Genomic DNA, 21,641 nt, shown 5'->3' with positions numbered 1-21,641 from the left:
AAATAATGCATCTTGACTGTCTTTCTGACTCCCTCAGGATAGTTTTTTGGGAGTGTCGAAGCCAACGGTTGCTGAGAGCATGGAGCAAATCTTTCAGTTTTTTTTTAAACCTCACTAAAAAAATCTCACAGTGATTCCTTTTCTTGCTGCTGTCTTTTTTGCTTAAGCTTTAATGTTGACATACATTGTCAACCTGAACATCCTGAACAACACAAAATGAGAGAAAACACAATGAAGTGTGTTTGCAGAATTTCTTTTTCTTCTTAGAAGGAATCTGTAACACAATGTTTTTTTGATATTTATAATAGAAAATAGTGGTTCTGCTGTTTTCCCTCTTTTTCTTAAAGCATGAAGCGTACATAACAACAAGACACTCAAATTACACATAAACATATGTGAGGAGAAAAGGTCTTTAAGTATATACCTTAAATATAACCACTGATCACTTGTTCCAAGTATGACCTAAGGCCTTGTAGTTGGGAGGCTTTTCTTTCATTATAGTCTTTCAGCACCATCTTCTGGTGAGTTTGTTCAAATATTCCTGGCTGTAGTCGCCAGTAAGTCGTGTTCAAAGTAATATTTCTTTGGTGCAAAAAAAAAAAAAAAAATTATTTTTCCCACTTTGAAGTGACCGGGAATGATTTTTCCATATTTCCCGACACAGAAAAACTTGATTAAGCAATGATGAAGCAGCAGCTGAAGCCTGTGTGTAAATAAATGTTTAATGCTCAAAAAGAGGCACTAAAAACAGGAAGTTATGAATCTGGTCTATAAAGATATCTGGCATAAATTACACCTTGACACAAGACTGCACATCCATTCAAGTATAAAAACACAAAGTATAAATAAAATCAAAGAGTCCAGAAATGAAGGGAAACATGAAAAAATAAGATACAAAAAACCCCCTAAAAAATAAAACAGACAGAAGAATTCACTGCACGGACAAAAGTAGATACTGGACACTGACACTGAACTATGCATAATTCAAAATGCTGCATGGTACAGTGGCTAGCATTTTTGCCTCACTGCAAGAAGGTCGTGGGTTTGAATCCAGTCTGGCCTTTTATTGTATATTCTCCCTGTGTTTTCATGAGTTACGTCAGGGTACTCTGGCTTCCTTCCACAGTTCAAATTCAACTATCATGTTAGATTAACTGATGGTTCTAAACTTGACCGTAGGCGTGAATGTGAGTATTAATGGTTTGCTGTCAATCGGTCCCTTTGACCGATTGACCTACTGTTCGGAGTGTACCCTGCCTCTTGCTCCATACCAGACCTATTTACATTTAAGTTTATTATAAAAAGATAATCAAAGACAAAATATCTTATAAAAATATATTTTGTCAATACTAGTTTTGGTGATGGGTTCTTAGATGCATAACAAATATTCATTTGTTTTATCAGCTGAGCAGAGAAATCTCAAAATAGACTCACCATTAGACCATAAACCAAGAGGCCAAACCAGAAGTACATGGAAATCAGAGTGTATGTCCTTTCACTTCTGCAAGGAGGCTTACATTTTAGTTACAGACTGTTAATCTAATACCTCTGTTACATAATACCTCCAGTACCATGTGTTTAAGTGTCACACAAGGATGGAACTGTAAGCAACAACAAAGTGCAAAGTTGTTTATATGCATGGTTTTCACAAAAGAAGACATGAATTACATTTGTTTAAAAAGGAAAACACATTTTAAATACAGTTTTTAATCTGTAAAGAGAATGACTGAAACTTATTGTTTCTGCAGAGCACAGGAATTCCTTTACATAGTCAATGCCTGTATGTCATCATATGCAGGCATCTTGTTGTTACTTCCTCTCACAAGTTGAGAGAGAAAACCACCCTTTAGGAGTGCAAATATGATACCAAGAAGCATATTTGCACTCGCACTTAAGGGGCTGTTTGTTGTTACCACCTTATTAATCAGAACTGAGTATCTTGTTGTTGTTCTGTTGTGTTGCTTGAATTGTCCACAGAAAAATCACTCATTTCTGGATCCTCTGTTCCAACAAAAGCAGGGTTGAGTATTTCACATGTGTATGAATACACTTTGTTGCGCTCCTGAACAGGTAATTCCGCATAAGGGTAGTTGTGAGCGAGGTCAATCTCCTCCATACTTAAGCTGTGTGTTCCTGTAACACTCCAGAGATCATCGTCACGATTTACCAATAAGTCCTGCATCCTGACTGTGTCCTCTTTCTGGCTTCCCCAGGACAGTTTCTTGGGAATGCTGAAGCCAGTGGTTGCTGAATTACCCATGATACCAAGGAGCAAATCTGTAAATTAAAAAGAAGAAAACAACAAACCACTAGTAAATAAATACATGTATGAATGTATGAGTGAAGAATTTGCAGAACAGAGTTTTGTTTTGTTTTACCTGGTCACTAAAACAGCTGCTGGGTCTTTCTACTGAAGCAACGAATGCTGAATGATGGCTGATCTGGTCTATTTTAAAGGCCTGACCGTGTCTGTTATTGATGGAACATTTAAGAGTCATCAAACAGTAACAATTGAAGTGTATCTCATAGTAGTTAACATAAACCAATCAATCAATCAATTACTGGAAAATGCGATCACCATTTTAAAGGTTTTGAAATCTTGATGAAAATAACCAAAACAAACAGTTTTTAGTTGTGAGGTTTAAGTTTATGTATTCTCCAGAAAGTTTATTTCATTTTGATGTTGTCATATGTCATAAAGTTTAATAAAATAGGCACATTTATCACCTGACATTGAACTCTGCAAAAAGAAAATATTTATTACACTATGGGCCACTATGGACTTCATTTTAAGTGACATATGAATGAATCACTGCATTGACCCTTTTCCTTTGATTAATTTTTTTTAAACACCACTTGTTCTTGAGTAAATCAAATTAAAAGTAAATTCATTTTTTAATAAGTTTTATTATAAAAATGACAAAGTAAGATTAGAAGTTAACATGTTTTAGTCCAATACCTGTCCGAAGTAATAATTTTCACCTAGCAACTGAACCGTAGTGGACTTAACTGTGGGATTTCTGATCTTTAATGTATTGTTTGATATTTTAAAATGGAAAACTGCAATTCTGGTTTTTTTTTTTTTTTTTTTTTTTAGCAGTGCTTAAATGCTAAATGTGATCACTCAAAAGAAGACACTGACTTACACATAAACATATGGGATGTGAAACAGTCTTCAAATAGTATATACCATCAGTATAAATCTTTCCACATGAGTTTCTTTTATGATTTTTAATGGGCAAAGACAGGAGGATGAGAGGGGCAACAAGGACACAACCCCCAAAAAGAAGTGGTTTAGATGGCCCTGTTTTATCCTCTCATCTTTTCTGACCTTTTTTTTCACTAGTTTTAAGTTTGAGTAGGGTCAGTGTCACTGAGCATGAGGTGATAACCTGGACCCGCCCTACAGAGGTTGCATAGTCCAACTTCTCCAGGATGACACACACACACACACACACACACACACACACACACACACACACACACACACACACACACACACACAGTTGATGATCATTTTGTATTGCACTGTCATTTTCTGGTCCGTACTAATATTTCAGTGAGTACTGAAGGAGGCCAGTTTATTTAAGGATCTTTGTTCTTGCTGTCTGTGGTAACTTATGTTTAAAATAAGCTTTCTTTGGCACAACCAATTGCTTCCAATCAACTGGGATAAATAAAAATATCTTCTGCACCTACACAGACCCTCGAACTGAACATCTGAGCTGGTGGTTAGGATTGTGGAAAAGAAAATAAGTTAGTCTGAATTATATGCCTTGTAATTAAAATGAAGAGTTTCTTGAAAGGAGTGACACAGACTTTTAAAACAATTGGATTCTGGCTATACCTCAACAAACATGTTTGTATTGAGGGTAATGTAAAAAGTGTAGTCATTTCAGCCATGCCAACAATCAGCGTACTCTATCTTATTATTGATTTTTTTTTTCTTGTTGATTTTTTTAGCTCCTTAGACCTGAGCACAGCACACATTTCTTGGTTTTTATCTCGATGGTTGTTGCTGATTAATGAATAAACAGACCAGACCAGGGTGACCAGATCACAACACACTGCCATGAGATGAGAGATAAGCATCCAGTCTAGTCCCACATAAAGTGGGAGATGTGATCACCCATATCTGTTAGGCTGTTTGTAAGCATTGATACCATTTATTTGTAATGCACATTTAATTAACTCACAATGTAGTTAATATAAGTTTTAAAATTTACACGCTTTCCTGAGTATTTTCTCCAGTTAAAACATTAACAGCTACTATGTTAGCTAGACATGTTAAATGTCATTTTTTATAAAGAGGATAGGCAACGCTTGTACTGTTGTTCAATAACTAATCACAAAAACAATAGCGATAAAACAGCTAATAAACATATTCAGTAACTTGACAACTTTGTAATTATTGCAAAACTTTAATGGTAATTTTTCAAAGCACATTATTTGATCAGACAAACAAAAGTACAAAACAGAACTTCTCTTACTTACAATATTTTACAAAGAAATGTGAATGACAGATGACAGGAAAACTGAGATATAATATGTATGTGGTATAAGATGAATATAGCACTAGGATTTTTCTTTTTTCCTTGACTCCGACCTGACCGCAGCTGGTCTTCCACATATATTACATGTTGGTGTATACTGATTCATCCCAGTCAGTCTGCACAGAAAAGACTGCTTAGTTCACTCCAGTCTTTGACGCATGATTAGATTAAATTTTAAAAAATACAAAACTTTACCTACCTCCATGTTCCCATACACACTGTCATTGGTGTAAATGTCATTGCAATGGACATCCTCATAGTTCTCCTTCCTGTACAAAGAATGCAAAAAGCAAAGAAGTTTGGGTTTTTCCTCTACACACAAATTATATCAAATATTCATCATTCATGTTTAATAATGAATAAAGTGTGTTTTGTTTTGGGGTTTTTTTTTTAACTGATTTGAAGAATTAAAACCTTTTTGTTTGAGCATAACGAGGGGGCTCCGCAGGTCTGTCTGACCTCATGGTGCTTAAGTCAGATTTTGGTGTGCCATCTGATTGCCCCCTGCTGAAATTTAAAACATCAGGAGAAAAACTAAGACTTTCCAAAAATATAACAAAAATATAACATTAGCATAACATCACAACAACAATTAGAAGCAGATAAATATTGTTTTATTTTATGATCATATTTAAAACAGGTATTGACATTTTACATGACTTGAACTTATACCTGTTAATGTTTTATGGTGTGTAACTTATCCTTAACAACCTACCATCTTTTAACAGTTCCCACTCCAATGGCTATCAGAATTATCAGAAAAATCACACCTGCTCCAGAGGCTATGAAAATATTCTGCATGTTGTCTGTTCAAAAAGAAAACACATTGAATATTTTTTGTTTTGCCATGTAAATATAGAGTGATAATAATCTATGCTGTTTTCTTGAGATTCAAAGTTTTTTTTCTTACCATTAGCAGGTACCGATAGTGTGAGATTAGCATTTCCCAATGTGTTGTTTGCCAGGCAGTGCACAAACTTGAAGGACCCAAAGTCTGTCTGCAGAGTCCCAGTAGTAACAGAGCCATTTTTCTCTACTTTGCTGCTTTGCAGGACTCTGTCACCAAGAACAAAATGGACCATGCTGGGAGGCTTGGACTGTACGATGCAATCACACTTTACTATGCCGTCATATGAGGAACACTTAGAGTAAGTCTCAATGACAGGGGCATCTGTTAAGACAGCAGATATAATTAGGATCTAACAGATAACCATACATTTATTTTATATGTTTGAATGAAAAGAAAAATCTCTTCTGTTGTTATATTTCTTGTATTGTTTACTTACATAACACATTGAGCTTCACGGTGCTTGATCTGACACGCCCTTCCTCATTGACAGCAGTGCAGTACACGGCCTCTGAGTGTCTGGAGACATTTGACATTGTGTAGGTTTGTCCCTTATTCAGCAGAGCTCCAGTTTCACTGTGCCACTCATAGCTGCTGACAGGGTTTGCATCACTGGAGCACTTCAGGTGTGCAGTTTCTCCCTCATTCACATCTGACTGGTACTCAACCTTCACATTCACTGGAGCATCTGCATAGAAACATTTAACCCTTAATGTTACTGTGCAGCATTTTAGTTTATTTTTCATACATTCAGGTCAAAGCTGAGCTTGTTTCAATACTCTGACATGATGTAGCAATAAAAGAAAACTTCAGAAACCAAAGGGATAAACATAAATGTTATGACAAAATACTGAAGGTAATGTCACATATCAACCAGAAACATTTTATGATTTTTTTCTGTTCAGATTTTTTTTAAAACATTTAATTTTCAGTCTCTTTGGTTTCATTATTACATTTTTTCCCCCTGATAAAAAAACAACAACTAAAACTTTATATAAAACTATGTCCCGTATTTAAAAGTTCTTACTAAATTACAGCATTTACAATATTTAAGGGATTCTTTTTTAACATGTTTTTAACATGTTTTTAAAGCTGCACACTTACATTTTACTTTAATGGTCTTGGATGTTTCCTGCTGCTTTCCTCCGTGGTATGTTACCCTGCATTGTAAAGGTTTGTTGTGATCAGTGCGGTCTGAGTGAAAGGTCAGAGTAGATGTTGCTTTCCACTGGCCATTTTGAAGCTTCTGTGTCTGAAAATGTTGCTCTCCAGAGTGACTCCAGTGGAAATCAGGTGGATATGTGGGGCAGGAGTGAGACACAGAGCAGAATGCAGATACAGTTTGACCCTCCTTTACCTCTTCTTGCACAAAGAAATCAGTGGGATTTGGTTCACCTGTTTAAACGAGAACACATGAACATCATATGACTACTGTAATGCAACACATGGCACTTGATGCATGTGGCAGTTGATGTCATGTTTTATGAAGACTGGGCTTGTCTTTACTGATAAAACATGAATAAGAGTCCATTGAGGTGACCAACACAAAAAACATTAGATTTTTAACAAAATCTAAGAAGGAAAAATGCGGGACAGAAAACATAAGAAAGGTATTTCCTGCCTCATTTGGGCAGGAATAAATAAATAAATAATTTCTTTTGCTTAAAAATATAAGATTAAAAAAAAAGTAGGGGCTTCATTTGGCATGATTTTTTTTACTGTGTCTGCACTTTTCCCAACCAAAATATAAATTAAACTTCTTAACTGGGTGGTAACATCACACATCTGCTTAAAGAAAAAAAAGGTTAAAAAAAAAAGGTGATTGATTAACCCTATTTTAATACCACAAATGAAGAACTTGAAAACATTTAAAATTAATTTATATTAATTGAACACATCTCTTTCTGAAAAAAAAAGCCTAGAAATAAAGCCTAGAAATAAAGAAAGGCTTATGAGACCTACAAAATGTAATTTTATTGTCAGTATTCACTCACATTTTACTTACCGATCATTGAAATAGAGACTTTGTTACTGAAGTAGGAAAACATGTTTGTACCGTCTAGTTCAATCCTGAAAAAGAAAGGCCCTCCATCACTTTGCTGAAGATTTTCAATCATCAGAGAACAGTTTTTCTTGCTGAGGTCTCCAAGAATTTTTGTTCGTCCCCTATACTTCTCCACAGTGTTAGACTGAGTTGGATGATAGATGACACGGTCATCACTCCTCCAAATCCCTGTGAATGTATGGACCGTTATATCTGGGTAGTTATAAGTGCAGGGGATCACCACACATGAGCCAAGGAGACCTTCCACTGAGGACGGCACATCAACTGTCCAGGATGATTCCGTTTGAGTGGCTGCAATAAATTGCACAATAAAATGGAGTGAAGTGAGGCACAGAAACAGGACAATCGATAAGAGAAAGAACGCTTAAAGGCATGAAACAAAATGCACATTCCCCTGAATTAGTTCTAGAACTTCTGAAAATAAATTCATACAAAACGCAGGACATATCATACCTTTGAAGCAAATGCATATGAAAAACACGAGCCACTGTAAAGCATCCATCTCGTCTTCTAAAAAAAAAAGACTGTGTGGGTGCTTTCATTTCCTCCAGGGTAGAAGTGAAAAGTTTGGCTTCCTTCCTGCTTGTATTAGCCATTGCGTTCACTTTACCACAAAGTCTCATGCATGTATAATGGGGAAAGCTTGTTTTATTAATTTATCAATGGAGTCTTCACTGCATTGATTAGTAGTTTTAACACTTCTACAGAGCAATTTGTTAGTATAAGCTCAGTTTTCAAAGTTCACTTTGAGCTAAATAAGAAGAGTTATGATACACACACACAAAGCAATAGATCACAAACTATGAGACCAACAAAGCCGCAAAGGACAGGCTTTACAGTATATAGCTGTTTAGTAAGCATGCTTACATTTTACAGACCATGTATGATATACGCAGTATAATGTATAGAAGCATCAGTAAACCAATGTGTGTCAAATACTAACAGCAAATTACCAAAGCATCAAATTAAAACAGTACACTGTGTCGTGTGTTTAACTGGTTCTTACACAATCCCAAAAAAGGAATAAAATTGTTTTGCTTTCATTTCACAAAAAAAGTTGTTAGTTTTAAATTGACGTGTTAAACTGGCGCGTCCTCATTTCCTCTTCACATTTTGAGAGAAGAGACAACTCACATACTTGTACTAGCAGCACCAAGGCTGCTTTTGTTTATGCATCACAACTAGGTTTCTTCTTGTGGAGCTGTTAATGTTAAATGGCCACATAGTCATTTATGGATCCTCGTTTAGAAAAAAGTTTTTCACACATGTATGGATACACCTTGTTGCCACAAAAAGAGAAGGAAAGCTAAGAGTGTGGAATGTGTAATATGTGTAATGTTATGTGCAATGTGTTATGATTGGCAGATGATGGACAGAAGGAGGTTAAATATACTGTGTGTGCAGGACACTAGTTGGAAGGGAAGCAAAGGCAGAAGTATTGGATGTTGATTTGATAGGTAGAGAAATAGAGTAGCAGTTATGTTGATTGTATGCGAATACAGATGTTGCTGGAAATCAAAGGTATGATATTGAATGCTGTCAGAGAGTATGCCCCACAACTCGGACGTCAGTTTGAAGACAGGTGAATTACTAAGTAAGTTAAAAGAAGTGACTGCCCTTGTACATATACTAGGATTCTGTGTCCACTCTCCTCTGCTCTTCTCCCTCCACACCAGGGGTGTCGAACTCATTTTATATGCCGGGGCACATACAGCCCACTTTGAGCTGAAGTAGGACAGGCCAGTAAAACTCCAGTGTAAAGTTGCACATTTAACAGTTGTTCTAAATGATTAAAAAAAAAAAAGCTGTAAGAGAAAAAAAAGAAATATGTCAGTACGTCTTGTAGGTGTGAAATTGTAAAACATAAATGTTTAAAATTAGAGAAAAAGTTCTGGTAGCTCATTGACTAGACTGACCAGTTTATGTTTGTTTGTTTTTTTTAAACTGTAATTGTAAAAAACTGAAATTTCTAAAGGGAAAAAATAAACAACACAAACTTTTCTGTCACAAAGTTACAGAGGTTTCATTGCTTTTGCAATTTGCCATAATTTGTGAAAGCTAAAATTGTTGAATAGCAGAATTTCAATACCGACCTTCTTGTCCGAGGTCACTTTTTGAAAAAAAACAAACTGTATGCAACGATAGACTGGCATGTAAAAAGCAATGAGAAATAGAGCTGTGCAGGAAGTGCGAATTTATCATGGTGGAAGCAAGACAGCCAAAGTAAGAGGGAATTCATGACAGTGTTTTTCAAACATGGAGCATAGCTTTGGTCATCTTTGGTTACTTTGATGACATGGTTATCTATGTTTCTTTTTTCGCTCTCTGTCTCTGTGTTGTGTTTCCCATTTTATTTTGGCAGTCTTTGTCTCACATGCATTGTGTTCAGTATCGCTTCCCCTGTCTCTTTTTTTGTCATGTTATGATTTGTTCCTCGTGTCTTCCCACCTGTTGCACATCCCCTCATTATCCTGTGTGTGTGTATTTAAGTCATCAGTCTCCCTCTGTTCTTTGTCATGTCATCCACTTTTGCTGTCTCTCCCTGGTTTATCCCAAGTTCCTAGTTTCAGTTCCCAGTTCTTAGTTTTTGTATGTTTATACTTACAATGATTTTGTTGGAAGTACAAACATACACGTATAAAAGCTGCCTCCGTTAATTCTTTTGTCTCAGAGTCCTGCATTTGGGTCCTACTTCTGTCTGCCATGCAGCACCACTGTGACAGTGAATTGTTGGGTTGTTGTTATTCAGCCTGGTTCTGTGCCCCTTTTTAACCTTGAGCACCCTCCCCTTTAAACATCTCTGCACGGCCCTGGTCAGAATACACCAGGGAGCACAGGTGACCTAGATCAGAGTAACAAGAAAAGGGAAACGGAACCGATCACAATGCACACAGCACAAGAGACTATCTAAAGAGACAGGAAACAGAGAAAGACCCAGATTCCAGACACATCACCTTGACACAGGAAATGAGTAAACACAGAATAACAGGCAAACCAGACAATCATAGAAACAGGGGAAAGAGTAGACCCGGAGACATGAGCAGGGGCAAAGATTAAGATAACTAAATATTGCAAACTAATAGTGACTTGACTGACACATACATGCACACCTTCATACATCAAGTTACTTTTTGCACAATCCACTGTCATTTTGGCACTTTTCTTATGCACTGTTATGTCTGCACTTTCTTGTGTCTGTGTCGTTCTGTTATGTCTGATGTTGCACTGTCTTTGTTTTGGGTTTTTTGCAATTTTTGCGTCACAGGTGTCGAACTCCAGGCCTCGATGGCCAGTGTCCTACAGGACACAGAGACGCGACTAGGAAAGACTGGACACAAAAAGGGGAATCAACATAAAACAAGAAATCCAGAGCTATAACTAACAAACTCAGCGGTACTAAAACATAATATACTCAATCAGTAACGGACAACAGACAATGGCAGCATTTGGCTTCCTTTTTCAAACTAAGACTTGCATTTCTTTACATCTAGTTGTCCTCAAAATTAAAGTCCTTTGTCCTCTTTTGTTTCTGGGGCCTTTGTGACCATAAGTTTAACATCCCCAGTAAGAACCCTCTTGCTCTTTTGTCCTTCCAGATTTGCAGGCTGTGGTTTGCTTCAGCAGTGGCCCATATTTGGCAGTTATTAATAGTAAACATTTTATTTTTCTACTGCAACAGTTTTGTTCCTTCTCTCTGTCCTTTTTTATTTTATTCTTTTATCATGACACACCTGACCAGACAACCAGTTTATATGGACTTAATCCAAACAACTGGTCTGTACATTTGAGAGTCCCTTTGTTAACACTACTAGGTTTCCAGGACGGAGTTGTAACCATGAGGTTTCCAGCCACTCCTAATAAGGTAATCTAATGTGCTTTTCATCTATGGAATGATATTCAATTATTATGCTATTGATTTATGGCCCTTTATTATTATTACTACTTATACTTTTGATGTGCACGAGCTACCCTCTAGTCCTTAACTAGAAAGTGCGACTTTTCTAGCATAATAAGTGTTAGATGGGCCAAGAAGCCAGTATGTGGATGTGGGCCTAAATGCAGATTGATTCAACCACAGGAAACAATGATAAAGTGTTCTCACAATCTTTTTTAAATGACACAATGTAAAGCTAAGGCACAGTGAATGAATGTTTAGCTTGGTTCCCAAACGTGAGGGTTCTGTGAACAGAGGGAGAGGCTGGTTGACAGAGGTATGGGGAGGTCACTATAGTAAAGCTATGGTATTAAAAATAACAGGGTTTGGGGATGGTGAGACAGATGGAATTTATGGCTTACTTGACAGGTGGAGTGGCAGTGGCATCGGGGGACGTAGTGTTGGCCAGGTGAGTGTCCTACAAGGTGAGAGTGCAGAGTGAGTCCAACCTGACTGATCCGGAGATCCAGAGCTAACAAAGACAGGAGGGCAGGCAGGTGGTGAAAAGTGAGTCAGTTCATAAGAGGCAGCATGAGGAATCCAATTGGTGGTAAAGAGCGTCCAGGGAGGAATGCAAACTACCAGGTAATTAGAGTGGTGATCTGAGAGACTACAAAGGTCACAAGGGAACAAGATAAGTTTAACATGGAACTAAGCACAAGAAGCAAAAGGCCTGCTACAAACGTGTGGTTAGTTGACCAACTGGTGAAGAAGAGATGTTGCCGCTGTTCTTAAATACTGCCTGTAGATTAGCCTGGATCTCCAACAGGTGAGTATTGCAGGTGTTAGACACAGTGAGCACAGAGAAAGACTTATTCACACTCACACTAACCCAACTGTATCCCACTGGGAGGTTTGGGAGAGGCAGAATGGGCGGAAAATAAATGTGTGCATGGGGATATTTGCAAGTATTCTCTAGTGCCACTGCAAGTTAAGTTCAAGAGCAAAATTATAGACTTACAGCTGTAATTAGCTCTTGCCTTACATACCCATTAATCCTGGGAATGGATTTGCCTGGGTTTAATATGTTAATGGGGTAATGTTTAGGGGTGCACTCTTAACTGGCAGGGACATGGAGTGTCTGCGCTGTGCTCAGTGGTGATGTGACATCAGCAGACACTGACTCCGGGAAGGAGGAAATTCCATTGGTTCTGGTGACTCGCTCCATGAAAGATATTCCACTGTAGTGGATGATACTTTTACGCCAGGGTGTCAAACTCATTTTACATTGTGAAAAACAGAGGTTTTATTAGAGAAGTATTTTGCAACTTGTCATTATATAGGAAAAGTTTAAAAATCTTTGGTATTGAATAGCAGAAATTAGGCTTTCTTGTCAGAGGTAGCTTTTGGGGGAAAAAAACAACAATGGCCGACAACACTGTGCACAACAGTAATACGCAAGCGAATAAGGCAGTAAATATAGATTTTTTATGGGAAACTGGTCTTGAAGAACACTTAGAGAGAGAGAGAGAGAGAGCTGTGGTTTTCAAATATGAAGCATAGTTTCGGTCTTTTTATGCTGCTGGTTCAGCTAATTTTAGTTGGGGAGAAATGAAACCTGGAGTTTCATCTCTGAGAGACAACACCAGCATTTTCGTCTCTGTGGCATGAATGGTTCAGTAAATTATGGTTGGGGAGATAGATGTCAGCTTTAATTGTTTATTGCTTATTTACTTTATGTAGTATGAATGGCCATAAGGGACATTTTTATCAGTAGAAAAAGCTGTAAAACATATGAGAATACAATTAAAAGTTCAAAAATTATGCTAGTGCTTGTTTGTGGTGAGCAGGAGATGAAACAAGTTACAAACGGCTTCAAGCGCACATTCAGGGCTGCGAGACTCCTTTAGACACTCAGACACTGAGTCATGGCTTTGTGGTACATCCAGACATTCCTGCATTTCTGCCATTCAAAGACACTTTGTATATAGTTTCTTTTTATTCAATACTAAATATTTTATTTCATAAAAGGCCTTATTTGAAAAAATGTCTTTTGCCCTCCACAACAGAAAATGGTTGAAAATAAAAACCCAGTCTGCCTTTGCATATGATTGGCCACATGCTGTGCCCATCAAAGTAAAGTCCCACCCCTGTCTACCCAGATTCTCAGCAGGACTGAAGATTCAGCTCCAACATAAACCCACCGTGCGATTAATAGTTGAATTGAAGACATGTGAAATTAGCTCAAGGGCTGGATGGGCCATACATCTCACACCCCTGCTTTACACAAATGACTACACCTCAACAGACCCATCCATCCATTGTCTGTCAAAATAGTCAAGTGTGTGTGCCATGATGGTCATCTATTCAATTCAATTCAATTTTATTTATATAGCGCCAAATCCCAACAAAAGTCGCCTCAAGGCGCTTTATATTGTACAGTAGATAGCACAATAATAGTCATCTGACACATCTGACTCATCAAGGATTGCAATGAGTCAGCAGACTGATGTAGGGTTCACCATCTGGCTCCGTGGTGCAGTTAAAACCAAGCCGAGTATGCTCAAAACTGTAGTGATGGCAGTGGACTGCAGGAGTGGCCCTTCTCCATTATCCCGCCTCACTTTACTCAACAGCTTTGTGTCTGCTGTGGAAACCTTCAGGTTTTTGTGATCTACACTCTTCCTGTCTGTCTTCTTTCCCATGTAGTAGTGAAAGATGTATTCTTATCTTTTGACTAAAAATACAAACTTCAGAAAAACCCATTACAAGTATTGCAAAAGCGAATTTAAGTGAAAGCACACAATTTTTTCAGGGATTGTGTGTGATTACTCTGCACATAGAACTCTGTCTGAACTTTAAGCCACACACGTGACACTCTCTACCTACCTCTTTTATTCCATTCTGCACCCCAATAACATCAAGAATCAACAACCACAACACCTTTAGGGCAAATACTACATCTCTCCCCTCTTACACAACACTTTGCATCATCATAACTCGGTAACACAAAAATATTCACTTGTAGACTCTGTTCATAAATATTTCTTGCATTCACCTTACTTATGTATTGCAATTAAAACAGTCAGTTTATATATGCATTATTACATTTTAATTGACATAAATAAATAATTCATTGTTAAAACTTTTTGTAGTTTTTTTTAATTGTTTTCTTTGTATTACACTACCATCTTCTGGACAGTAACAGTTTTTGACAGATTACTGAAGGAGGCCAGTTTATTTAAACATTAATGTCTGTGATACCTCTACCGTAAATAAACAACATAAAGTAAAAGTGCCAGAGACACAAATTAAAGGACTTCCTCGGAAAGTCGACTCTGCTAAACCTTTTGTTGTACAGCATCACTGTTGGTATTCCCATCCTGTCTGTCATTCAGGTGCGCTGAAGCACCTGTAGCTGTTTCCACCTCCTCACCATTCAAGGGCAACTTTATTTCTACTCTTCACCAGCTCCCTGTACTTTGACTCCCACCTTCAATACACTCAACCACTGCAGTGTCATCAGAAAACTTCTGCACTGCGCTGTTATGCTGGGAATGACGTGTACAAAATAAACAGGAATGAAGACTGGACCGTCCCATGTGGTGCCCCAGCATTACTATCAACCACATGAGGCAGGTCGCCACCCCAGCCATACAAACTGAGGGCTCAGAAGTGGTGACACTCTGCATGATAAGAGAGACATAGTGTTGGACCAAAATTGACTTTATGGCCTACAAATTATGTCTAGATAGTACTGTAAGAAAATTCAATGTTGTCACTTAAGAAATAGAGTATTTAACAAGTTCACCCTTTGACCTTCATCACCTCTAATGATCAATTATTCAAAATGTGTCTGCCTACAAGATTTGTTTTTGGATAAAGTTCAGTGCTATTGTTTGTGCCTTTTTGTGTTTTTAGTTTGTAAGAAATCATTTTAATGGTGCAGATTCACTCTTGTGGAGTCTTTATAATCACATCAGTTATTTTTTTCTGGATATTCCTGATTTTTTCATTTGACTTTCTCCCAACCAATGTTACTGATTTTCTTTACTATTCTCATGCATGTCATCAAAAGGTTGTATGTTTTGTAATTAAATAAAAGAACTTTACCTTTGTCCTTATGTTAAGTAAATGTGCTCAGAGGAGTGACAAAGAAAAACAGTAGTGACCAAGAATTTTAAGAGTTGGCTTTGTTTCTTGTTAAAATACAGTTGGTTCAGGGTTTTATTTATCAGTCATGATGATCAGTTCCTTATTTTATTTATTTTTTCTTCAACAAAGCACATACATCTTGATCGATGACCAGAAGGAAAGGTTTGTTTGAGTGAGACAAAGTGGAACATGTTACTAATGGTGAACGCAACTTTACAAACTTTAAAAAACTAAACAAACAAACTATACAAATGTTTGCTTAGGTTTGTTCTGTCAACTAACCAAAGAAAATTAACAAAAAATCTCTGTGACAATGTTCTTAAGTGTCAAAATGGTTCGTGCACAATGCCAAAAACAGAATCTTTTTAACTTCTGCTTCTTTTTCACAAAAAAAATTAAATAGGTGTCATCTATTTCAAATTTGTAAATTAGTCTCATTTCCTCTTTATGAGCTTAGAGAGAAAACCACCCTTGATGAGAGATACTATGACCAACACTTTACGTACTTGTACTAGCACCACAGGGCCTGTTTGCCGTTGGCTCATCACTCATCGCAATCTAATATCTTCTTGTTGACCTGTTTTGCGGATAGCATGGTTCACTGTGAATTTTGTGAATTTTGTGGACCTTCCAAAGGCAAGGTTAAGTGTTCCACATGTATTTGTTACTCACTTGACTATGTAGTTCATTAAAAGGGAAGCTGTGAGTGAGTCTTATGTCTTCAACTTCTGTTCCCTGAAGGAGATAAATGCAGTGTAGGACATCATATCCCCCACATATCCTGGCCGAAATTACTTCAACTCACATCCTTTAAGGCAGATGACCTCTAGTGTTGGGTGTATCAGATTCCCAAATAATAAGTTACTGTAACTGCATCACATTTTATAGTAACGCAGTAACGTAACACATTAATGTACTAAATTCAGTAATTATATTAAGATTATAATTATGTTGTTACTTGCATTACAAAGTTTCTTCAGTTATCTGTATTCTGAGTGGATTGAAAGGAACTTTTGAGCACACCTTTTGAGGAATGGCGATAAACATATTTTTATTTTTATTGTACAAAATTCATTTTAATCTATAACAACAAAGACTGGACCTCATATTGTTTGTGCAGAGGTGTCAGCACTGGATTTCTTTTACTTACTTGCCAGCATACAGTCAAATGACATGTTGTGTTGCATGATTTGTTTTCACACTTCTTTGCACGCTCAAAAACCTCTGACCCAGTATATTTTAAATAGATCAATTCTAAAAAGAACTGGTCTCATTTCCTCTTCATAAGTTCAGAGAGACAACTGCCTTCTGAAGAGAGATTGGACAAAGAAGCCTTCACAAAGCTGTACTAGCACCACATGGACTATTTGCTGTTACCCCTTCACTCATCACAACTGAAGATCTGTTCTGTTGAATTCAAACTGAAACCGGTCACTTCCGGTTCATGGAATGGCGGAGGCCGGTTGTGGAAAAGACACTGGATTGAACTGCTAGCTTTCTACAGCTTTCTACAGTCGCTGCTTATCAACGGGCAATGACTTTTGTAACTTTTGTAACTTCTAAAACGGCAAACAGGACTTTGGTTAAGAAGAGGACAACCAACATCCTACTAGTTCTATCGATCGAAGTGTTTCGGGCTGCGCTCCCTAACCGGGAGATAGCTAGCAAGTTGTACAATTAACTACCAGCAACTGCTAGCTCGCCAGTTAAATAAAAAAGGACCCTGGACTGGAAAGGCTGGTTACCCAGTATGCCACCCAAGAAAGGCCCAACACCAGAGGAGGTCGAGGACATAAAACCTCCCTCGGGCGCTGTGTGGAGATGTGGCCGCAGTCAGGGGCGCAGCAGGAGCTGCTTCTGGGACTTCTGGAGGAGGTAAAACAGCTACGCCTCCAAAATGCCCAGAAGGATAGACGAATCATGGATCTCGAGCGGCGGGTGGATGAGCTGGAGCAGTACACCCGTACGAACGACGTGGTCATCAGCGGTATTAAAATCAAGCCGCGCTCATATCGCGCGCGGTGGCCGGGAACGTCGGGGAGCCAAGCGATGAGGAGAACCGCTCGGTGGAGCAACAGGTGGCGTCCTTCCTCCAAAGCAAAGGGATAGAGATGGACTTGGAGCATGTAGAAGCATGTCACCCACTGCCCAGGAGGAGCGACAGACCGCCGGCCGTCATTATGAGATTCGTCAATCGGAAAAACAAGGTCGCACTGCTGAAACAAGGACGCAAACTGAAAGGCACGGACGTTTTCATTAATGAGCATCTGACACGAAAAAACGCAGACATCGCGAGGAAGGCAAGGCAACTGAAGAAGAACGGTAAAATACAACATACATGGGTAACAAACTGCAAGATTTTCATCAAGCTAAACGGGACACCAGAAGAGGCAAAAGTACTGATAGTGAGGAACATGGAGGATCTGGACAAGTACAACTGACACACAATGTATCGAGGTAATATATAACTCTAATTCAAAGATGATAAATACACCAACATCTCTAATTACACCAGGAAATGACATGGACACGTTGAAATCAATTCTCCAACAGAAAGTAATTGATCTAGATTGTGAATATAAGGAGCATAATATAATAGACCCAGAAATAGATTCTGAAAGTAATTTTCTCTCTTCTTTTGTTAAAAATTGTAATTATTTCACACAGGAACAATATGAAAAAAAAAATCAACCTAGACGGAAGCTCTCATTAATTCACTTTAACAGTAGAAGTATGTACTCTAATTTTGATTTCATTAAGGATTACTTGCAACAATTTTCTCGCCCCTTTAGCGTTATAGCCATCACTGAAACTTGGTTTAATGTCGATAAAGGAATAGATTTCTGTTTGAATGGATATGATTTAAAATACATGAATAGATTAAATAAGGTGGGTGGCGGGGTTGCTATATATGTTCATAACTCTATAAAATATAATGTTGTCACAACTATGTCTATGGCTATTGATGGAATTTTGGAATGTTTGACTATTGAGATCATGAATGAAAAAAAGAGAAATGTTATAATAAGTTGTATATATCGGACACCCAGTTCAAGTATTGACATTTTTAATGAATGGATAGAAAAAGTGTTTTCTTGATGAACCAAAAATTACTATTCATCTGTGGGGATTTCAATATTGATTTGCTAAACCCAACAAGGATAAAAGCCATTGATGACTTCACTGACACGATGTATAGCTTATCACTATATCCAACAATAACAAAGCCAAGCAGAATAACATCACATAGCGCCACTATTATTGACAACATTTTTACTAATGTCATGGATTTCCAAATTAATAGTGGCCTGCTTGTCTGTGACATAACTGACCACTTACCAGTTTTTACTTTGTATGACTGTGATTTAAAAAATAATAGATACCAAGATTACGATAGCAAAAGCGAACAATAAATGAAGAAGCAATTCATGCCTTCAATTTCGATTTAGCACAACAAGATTGGAGTTCGGTGTATGAAGAGTCAGAGGTGGACAAGGCTTATGAAAATTTCCTAGATATTTACACACTATGTTGTACAATAAACATTGTCCTGTAAACGAATACAGGACAAAGAAAAAAATAAAAAGTCCTTGGCTTACAAAAGGAATTATCAATGCTTGCAAAAAGAAAAAAAATCTGTATAAACAGTTCATCAAAGTAAAAACAAAAGAAGTGGAACAAAGATATAAAGCATATAGAAATAAATTGACTGATATTATAAGAACGAGTAAACAACTTTATTATAGAAGAAGATTATATGATAATAAAAACAATATAAAAGGAACTTGGGATGTGTTAAATAACTTAATTAAACAAGGATCTTCTGGAACATCATATCCTGAATATTTCATTGATGCAAATGGTGTAAATTACAACATGAGTAACATTGTTGATGGGTTCAATAAATTTTTATAAATGTTGGCCCTGAACTAGCAGCGGACATCCCGTGTCAAAAAAAATGAAAATATCAGTAATATAAAACCAAATCCCTTTTCACTGTTCCTTTCAGCTACAAATGAGCAAGAAGTAATAAATATCACATTAAAATGTAAAAGTAAGTCTTCAATGGATTATCATGACATAAATATGTCTGTAGTTAAACAGGTTATTCTGAACATTGCTAGTCCCTTAACATATATCTGTAATTTATCATTTCAGTCTGGTTGTTTTCCGAAAAAATGAAAATTGCAAAAGTAATACCACTATACAAAAGTAATGACAAACACAGTTTTACCAATTATAGGCCTATTTCACTACTGCCTCAATTCTCAAAAATTTTAGAAAAACTTTTTAATTCAAGATTAGAAAAATTCCTTGAAAAACATAAAATAATAAATGTTGGTCAGTATGGTTTCAGAACGCATAAGAACCACTTCTATGGCGATAATTGAGGCAGTAGAAGAAATTACCAATGCACTGGATAAAAATAAATATGCAGTCGGTATTTTTGTTGATCTCAAGAAGGCCTTCGACACAATCAATCACTCAATTTTATTGGATAAATTGGAAAGATACGGTGTGTTTGGAAAGCTGGAAACTGGTTAAAAAGTTACCTAACGGGTCGGGAACAATATGTTAGTATAGGGCATTACCATTCAGAGAAACTTGGTATTACATGTGGTGTTCCCCAAGGGTCAGTGTTGGGACCAAAACTTTTCAATGTTTACATAAATGATATTTTGATGTTTCTCAGGTACTTAAACTCATACTGTTCGCAGATGATACTAACATATTTTTCAGTAGCGATGATTATACCGATCTTGTAATGACCGTAAACAGGGAGCTAAAATTAATTAAAAAATGGATGGATATAAATAAATTATCATTAAATATAAATAAAACTAAGGCAATGTTTTTGGTAATTTAAAATATAATATAGAATTACCAATTACTATAGAAGGTGTACCCATTGATAATGTGAGTGAAAACAAATTTTTGGGAGTCATAATTGATAACAAAATTTCATGGAAACCCCACGTCAGACACATAAAAACCAAAATTTCCAGAAGCCTCGCAGAGTTTTGAATAAAGTGAAACCATACCTTGATAAAGATGCACTTCGTACTCTGTACTGTACTCTGGTCTTCCATATTTTACATATTGTGTGGAAGTGTGGGGAAACACATATAAAAACACAACTAATCCATTAGTCACAGTACAGAAACGAGCACTGCGTATTATTCACAAGGCTGGTTATCTAGATCATACTCACAAACTCTTTCTTCAGGCAAAGTTACTTAAATTCCAGGATCTGGTTAATTACAATACATCCATAATCTTATACAAAGCCTTTAATAAACTTCTACCTGCAAATTTACAATCTATATTTGAAATTCGAGAAAGGGCTTATAATGTGAGAGGCTTTGGACAATTCAAATTACCCAGAACTCGAACAACCCGTAAAGGTTTTTGTGTGTCTGTATGTGGTGTGAAAATCTGGAACAGTCTGAGTTTACAACTGAAACAATGCAAAAATATTCATAGATTTAAATTTCTCTACAAACAGTTGGTCTGGTCACAGTATAATCAATGATGGTGTTAGTGTGCTCTGAAATGTCTGTTCTCTTACCATTGCTGGTATGGATTCCAAGGGGAAAAAAAAAAAAAAAAAAAAAAAGTTTGTGTGTATGTATATATATGTACATGTGTGTGTAGATACATATGTATGTATGTATATGTATGTGTGTTTGTTACTTGTAATTATTATTGCCTGTTACCTGTGGTAACGCAATTTATAATTAATATATTCTGTATTCAGTTATGAAGGTTCTATTTGTTTTGCTTGGCGTAGCTGCGGAAGTTTATTGTTTCTGTTGATAAGTGAATATAGGGGTGGGATTTAATAAGTTTTCTTCATCCCACCCTTTTCAGGTACATTTTGTTGTTTGTTTTTGTTTTTGTGCACTTTATGTTCAACTTTATTGTTGTGCCTGAAATGAACAAATTAAAAAAAAAAAAAAAAAAAAAATTCAGTTCGATAACTCTTCTCCACACAGAAGGCATTACAGTTTTACTCAATCGCTTTGGCTCAATTCTCACAGCAGAATATTCATTCTCACTGGTCTTCACCAGTTCTCAAATCACTAACATATTTCCTCACCCACATCAGACATTCTCATAGAAACAACTACGATTTCGCTGCTACAT

The 21,641-nt window shown here is 36.9% G+C and overlaps 1 protein-coding gene across 1 annotated transcript; it reads right to left on the bottom strand.

Annotated features, from left to right (window-relative positions):
* Nucleotides 1–4,405: 4,405 nt before the first annotated feature.
* On the bottom strand, nucleotides 4,406–7,967 carry LOC120442582 (sialic acid-binding Ig-like lectin 14). The gene is made up of 9 exons (XM_039619273.1): nucleotides 7,919–7,967; nucleotides 7,406–7,756; nucleotides 6,505–6,795; nucleotides 5,840–6,088; nucleotides 5,464–5,724; nucleotides 5,269–5,359; nucleotides 4,968–5,060; nucleotides 4,753–4,822; nucleotides 4,406–4,669 (listed from the first exon to the last, which is right to left on the bottom strand). The coding sequence occupies exons 1-9, from the start codon at nucleotides 7,965–7,967 to the stop codon at nucleotides 4,634–4,636; spliced, it is 1,491 nt and encodes a 496-aa protein (XP_039475207.1). The 3' UTR covers nucleotides 4,406–4,633.
* Between the last annotated feature and the right edge of the window lie 13,674 nt (nucleotides 7,968–21,641).

Source organism: Oreochromis aureus, linkage group 11 (assembly GCF_013358895.1).
Source record: "Oreochromis aureus strain Israel breed Guangdong linkage group 11, ZZ_aureus, whole genome shotgun sequence".
Lineage (NCBI taxonomy): Eukaryota > Metazoa > Chordata > Actinopteri > Cichliformes > Cichlidae > Oreochromis > Oreochromis aureus.
Note: the sequence above shows the minus strand (reverse complement) of the source record. Positions and strands in the feature narration are given on the sequence as shown.

Excerpts from the sequence above, each read along its gene's own strand:
- LOC120442582 (XM_039619273.1), bottom strand. The coding sequence starts at position 7,967 with ATGGATGCTTTACAGTGGCTCGTGTTTTTCATATGCATTTGCTTCAAA. Across the intron at positions 7,757-7,918 it reads CATATGCATTTGCTTCAAAG|CCACTCAAACGGAATCATCC; the intron begins GTATGATATGTC and ends AATTTATTGCAG. Across the intron at positions 6,089-6,504 it reads CAAGACCATTAAAGTAAAAT|ATGCTCCAGTGAATGTGAAG; the intron begins GTAAGTGTGCAG and ends GTTTCTATGCAG.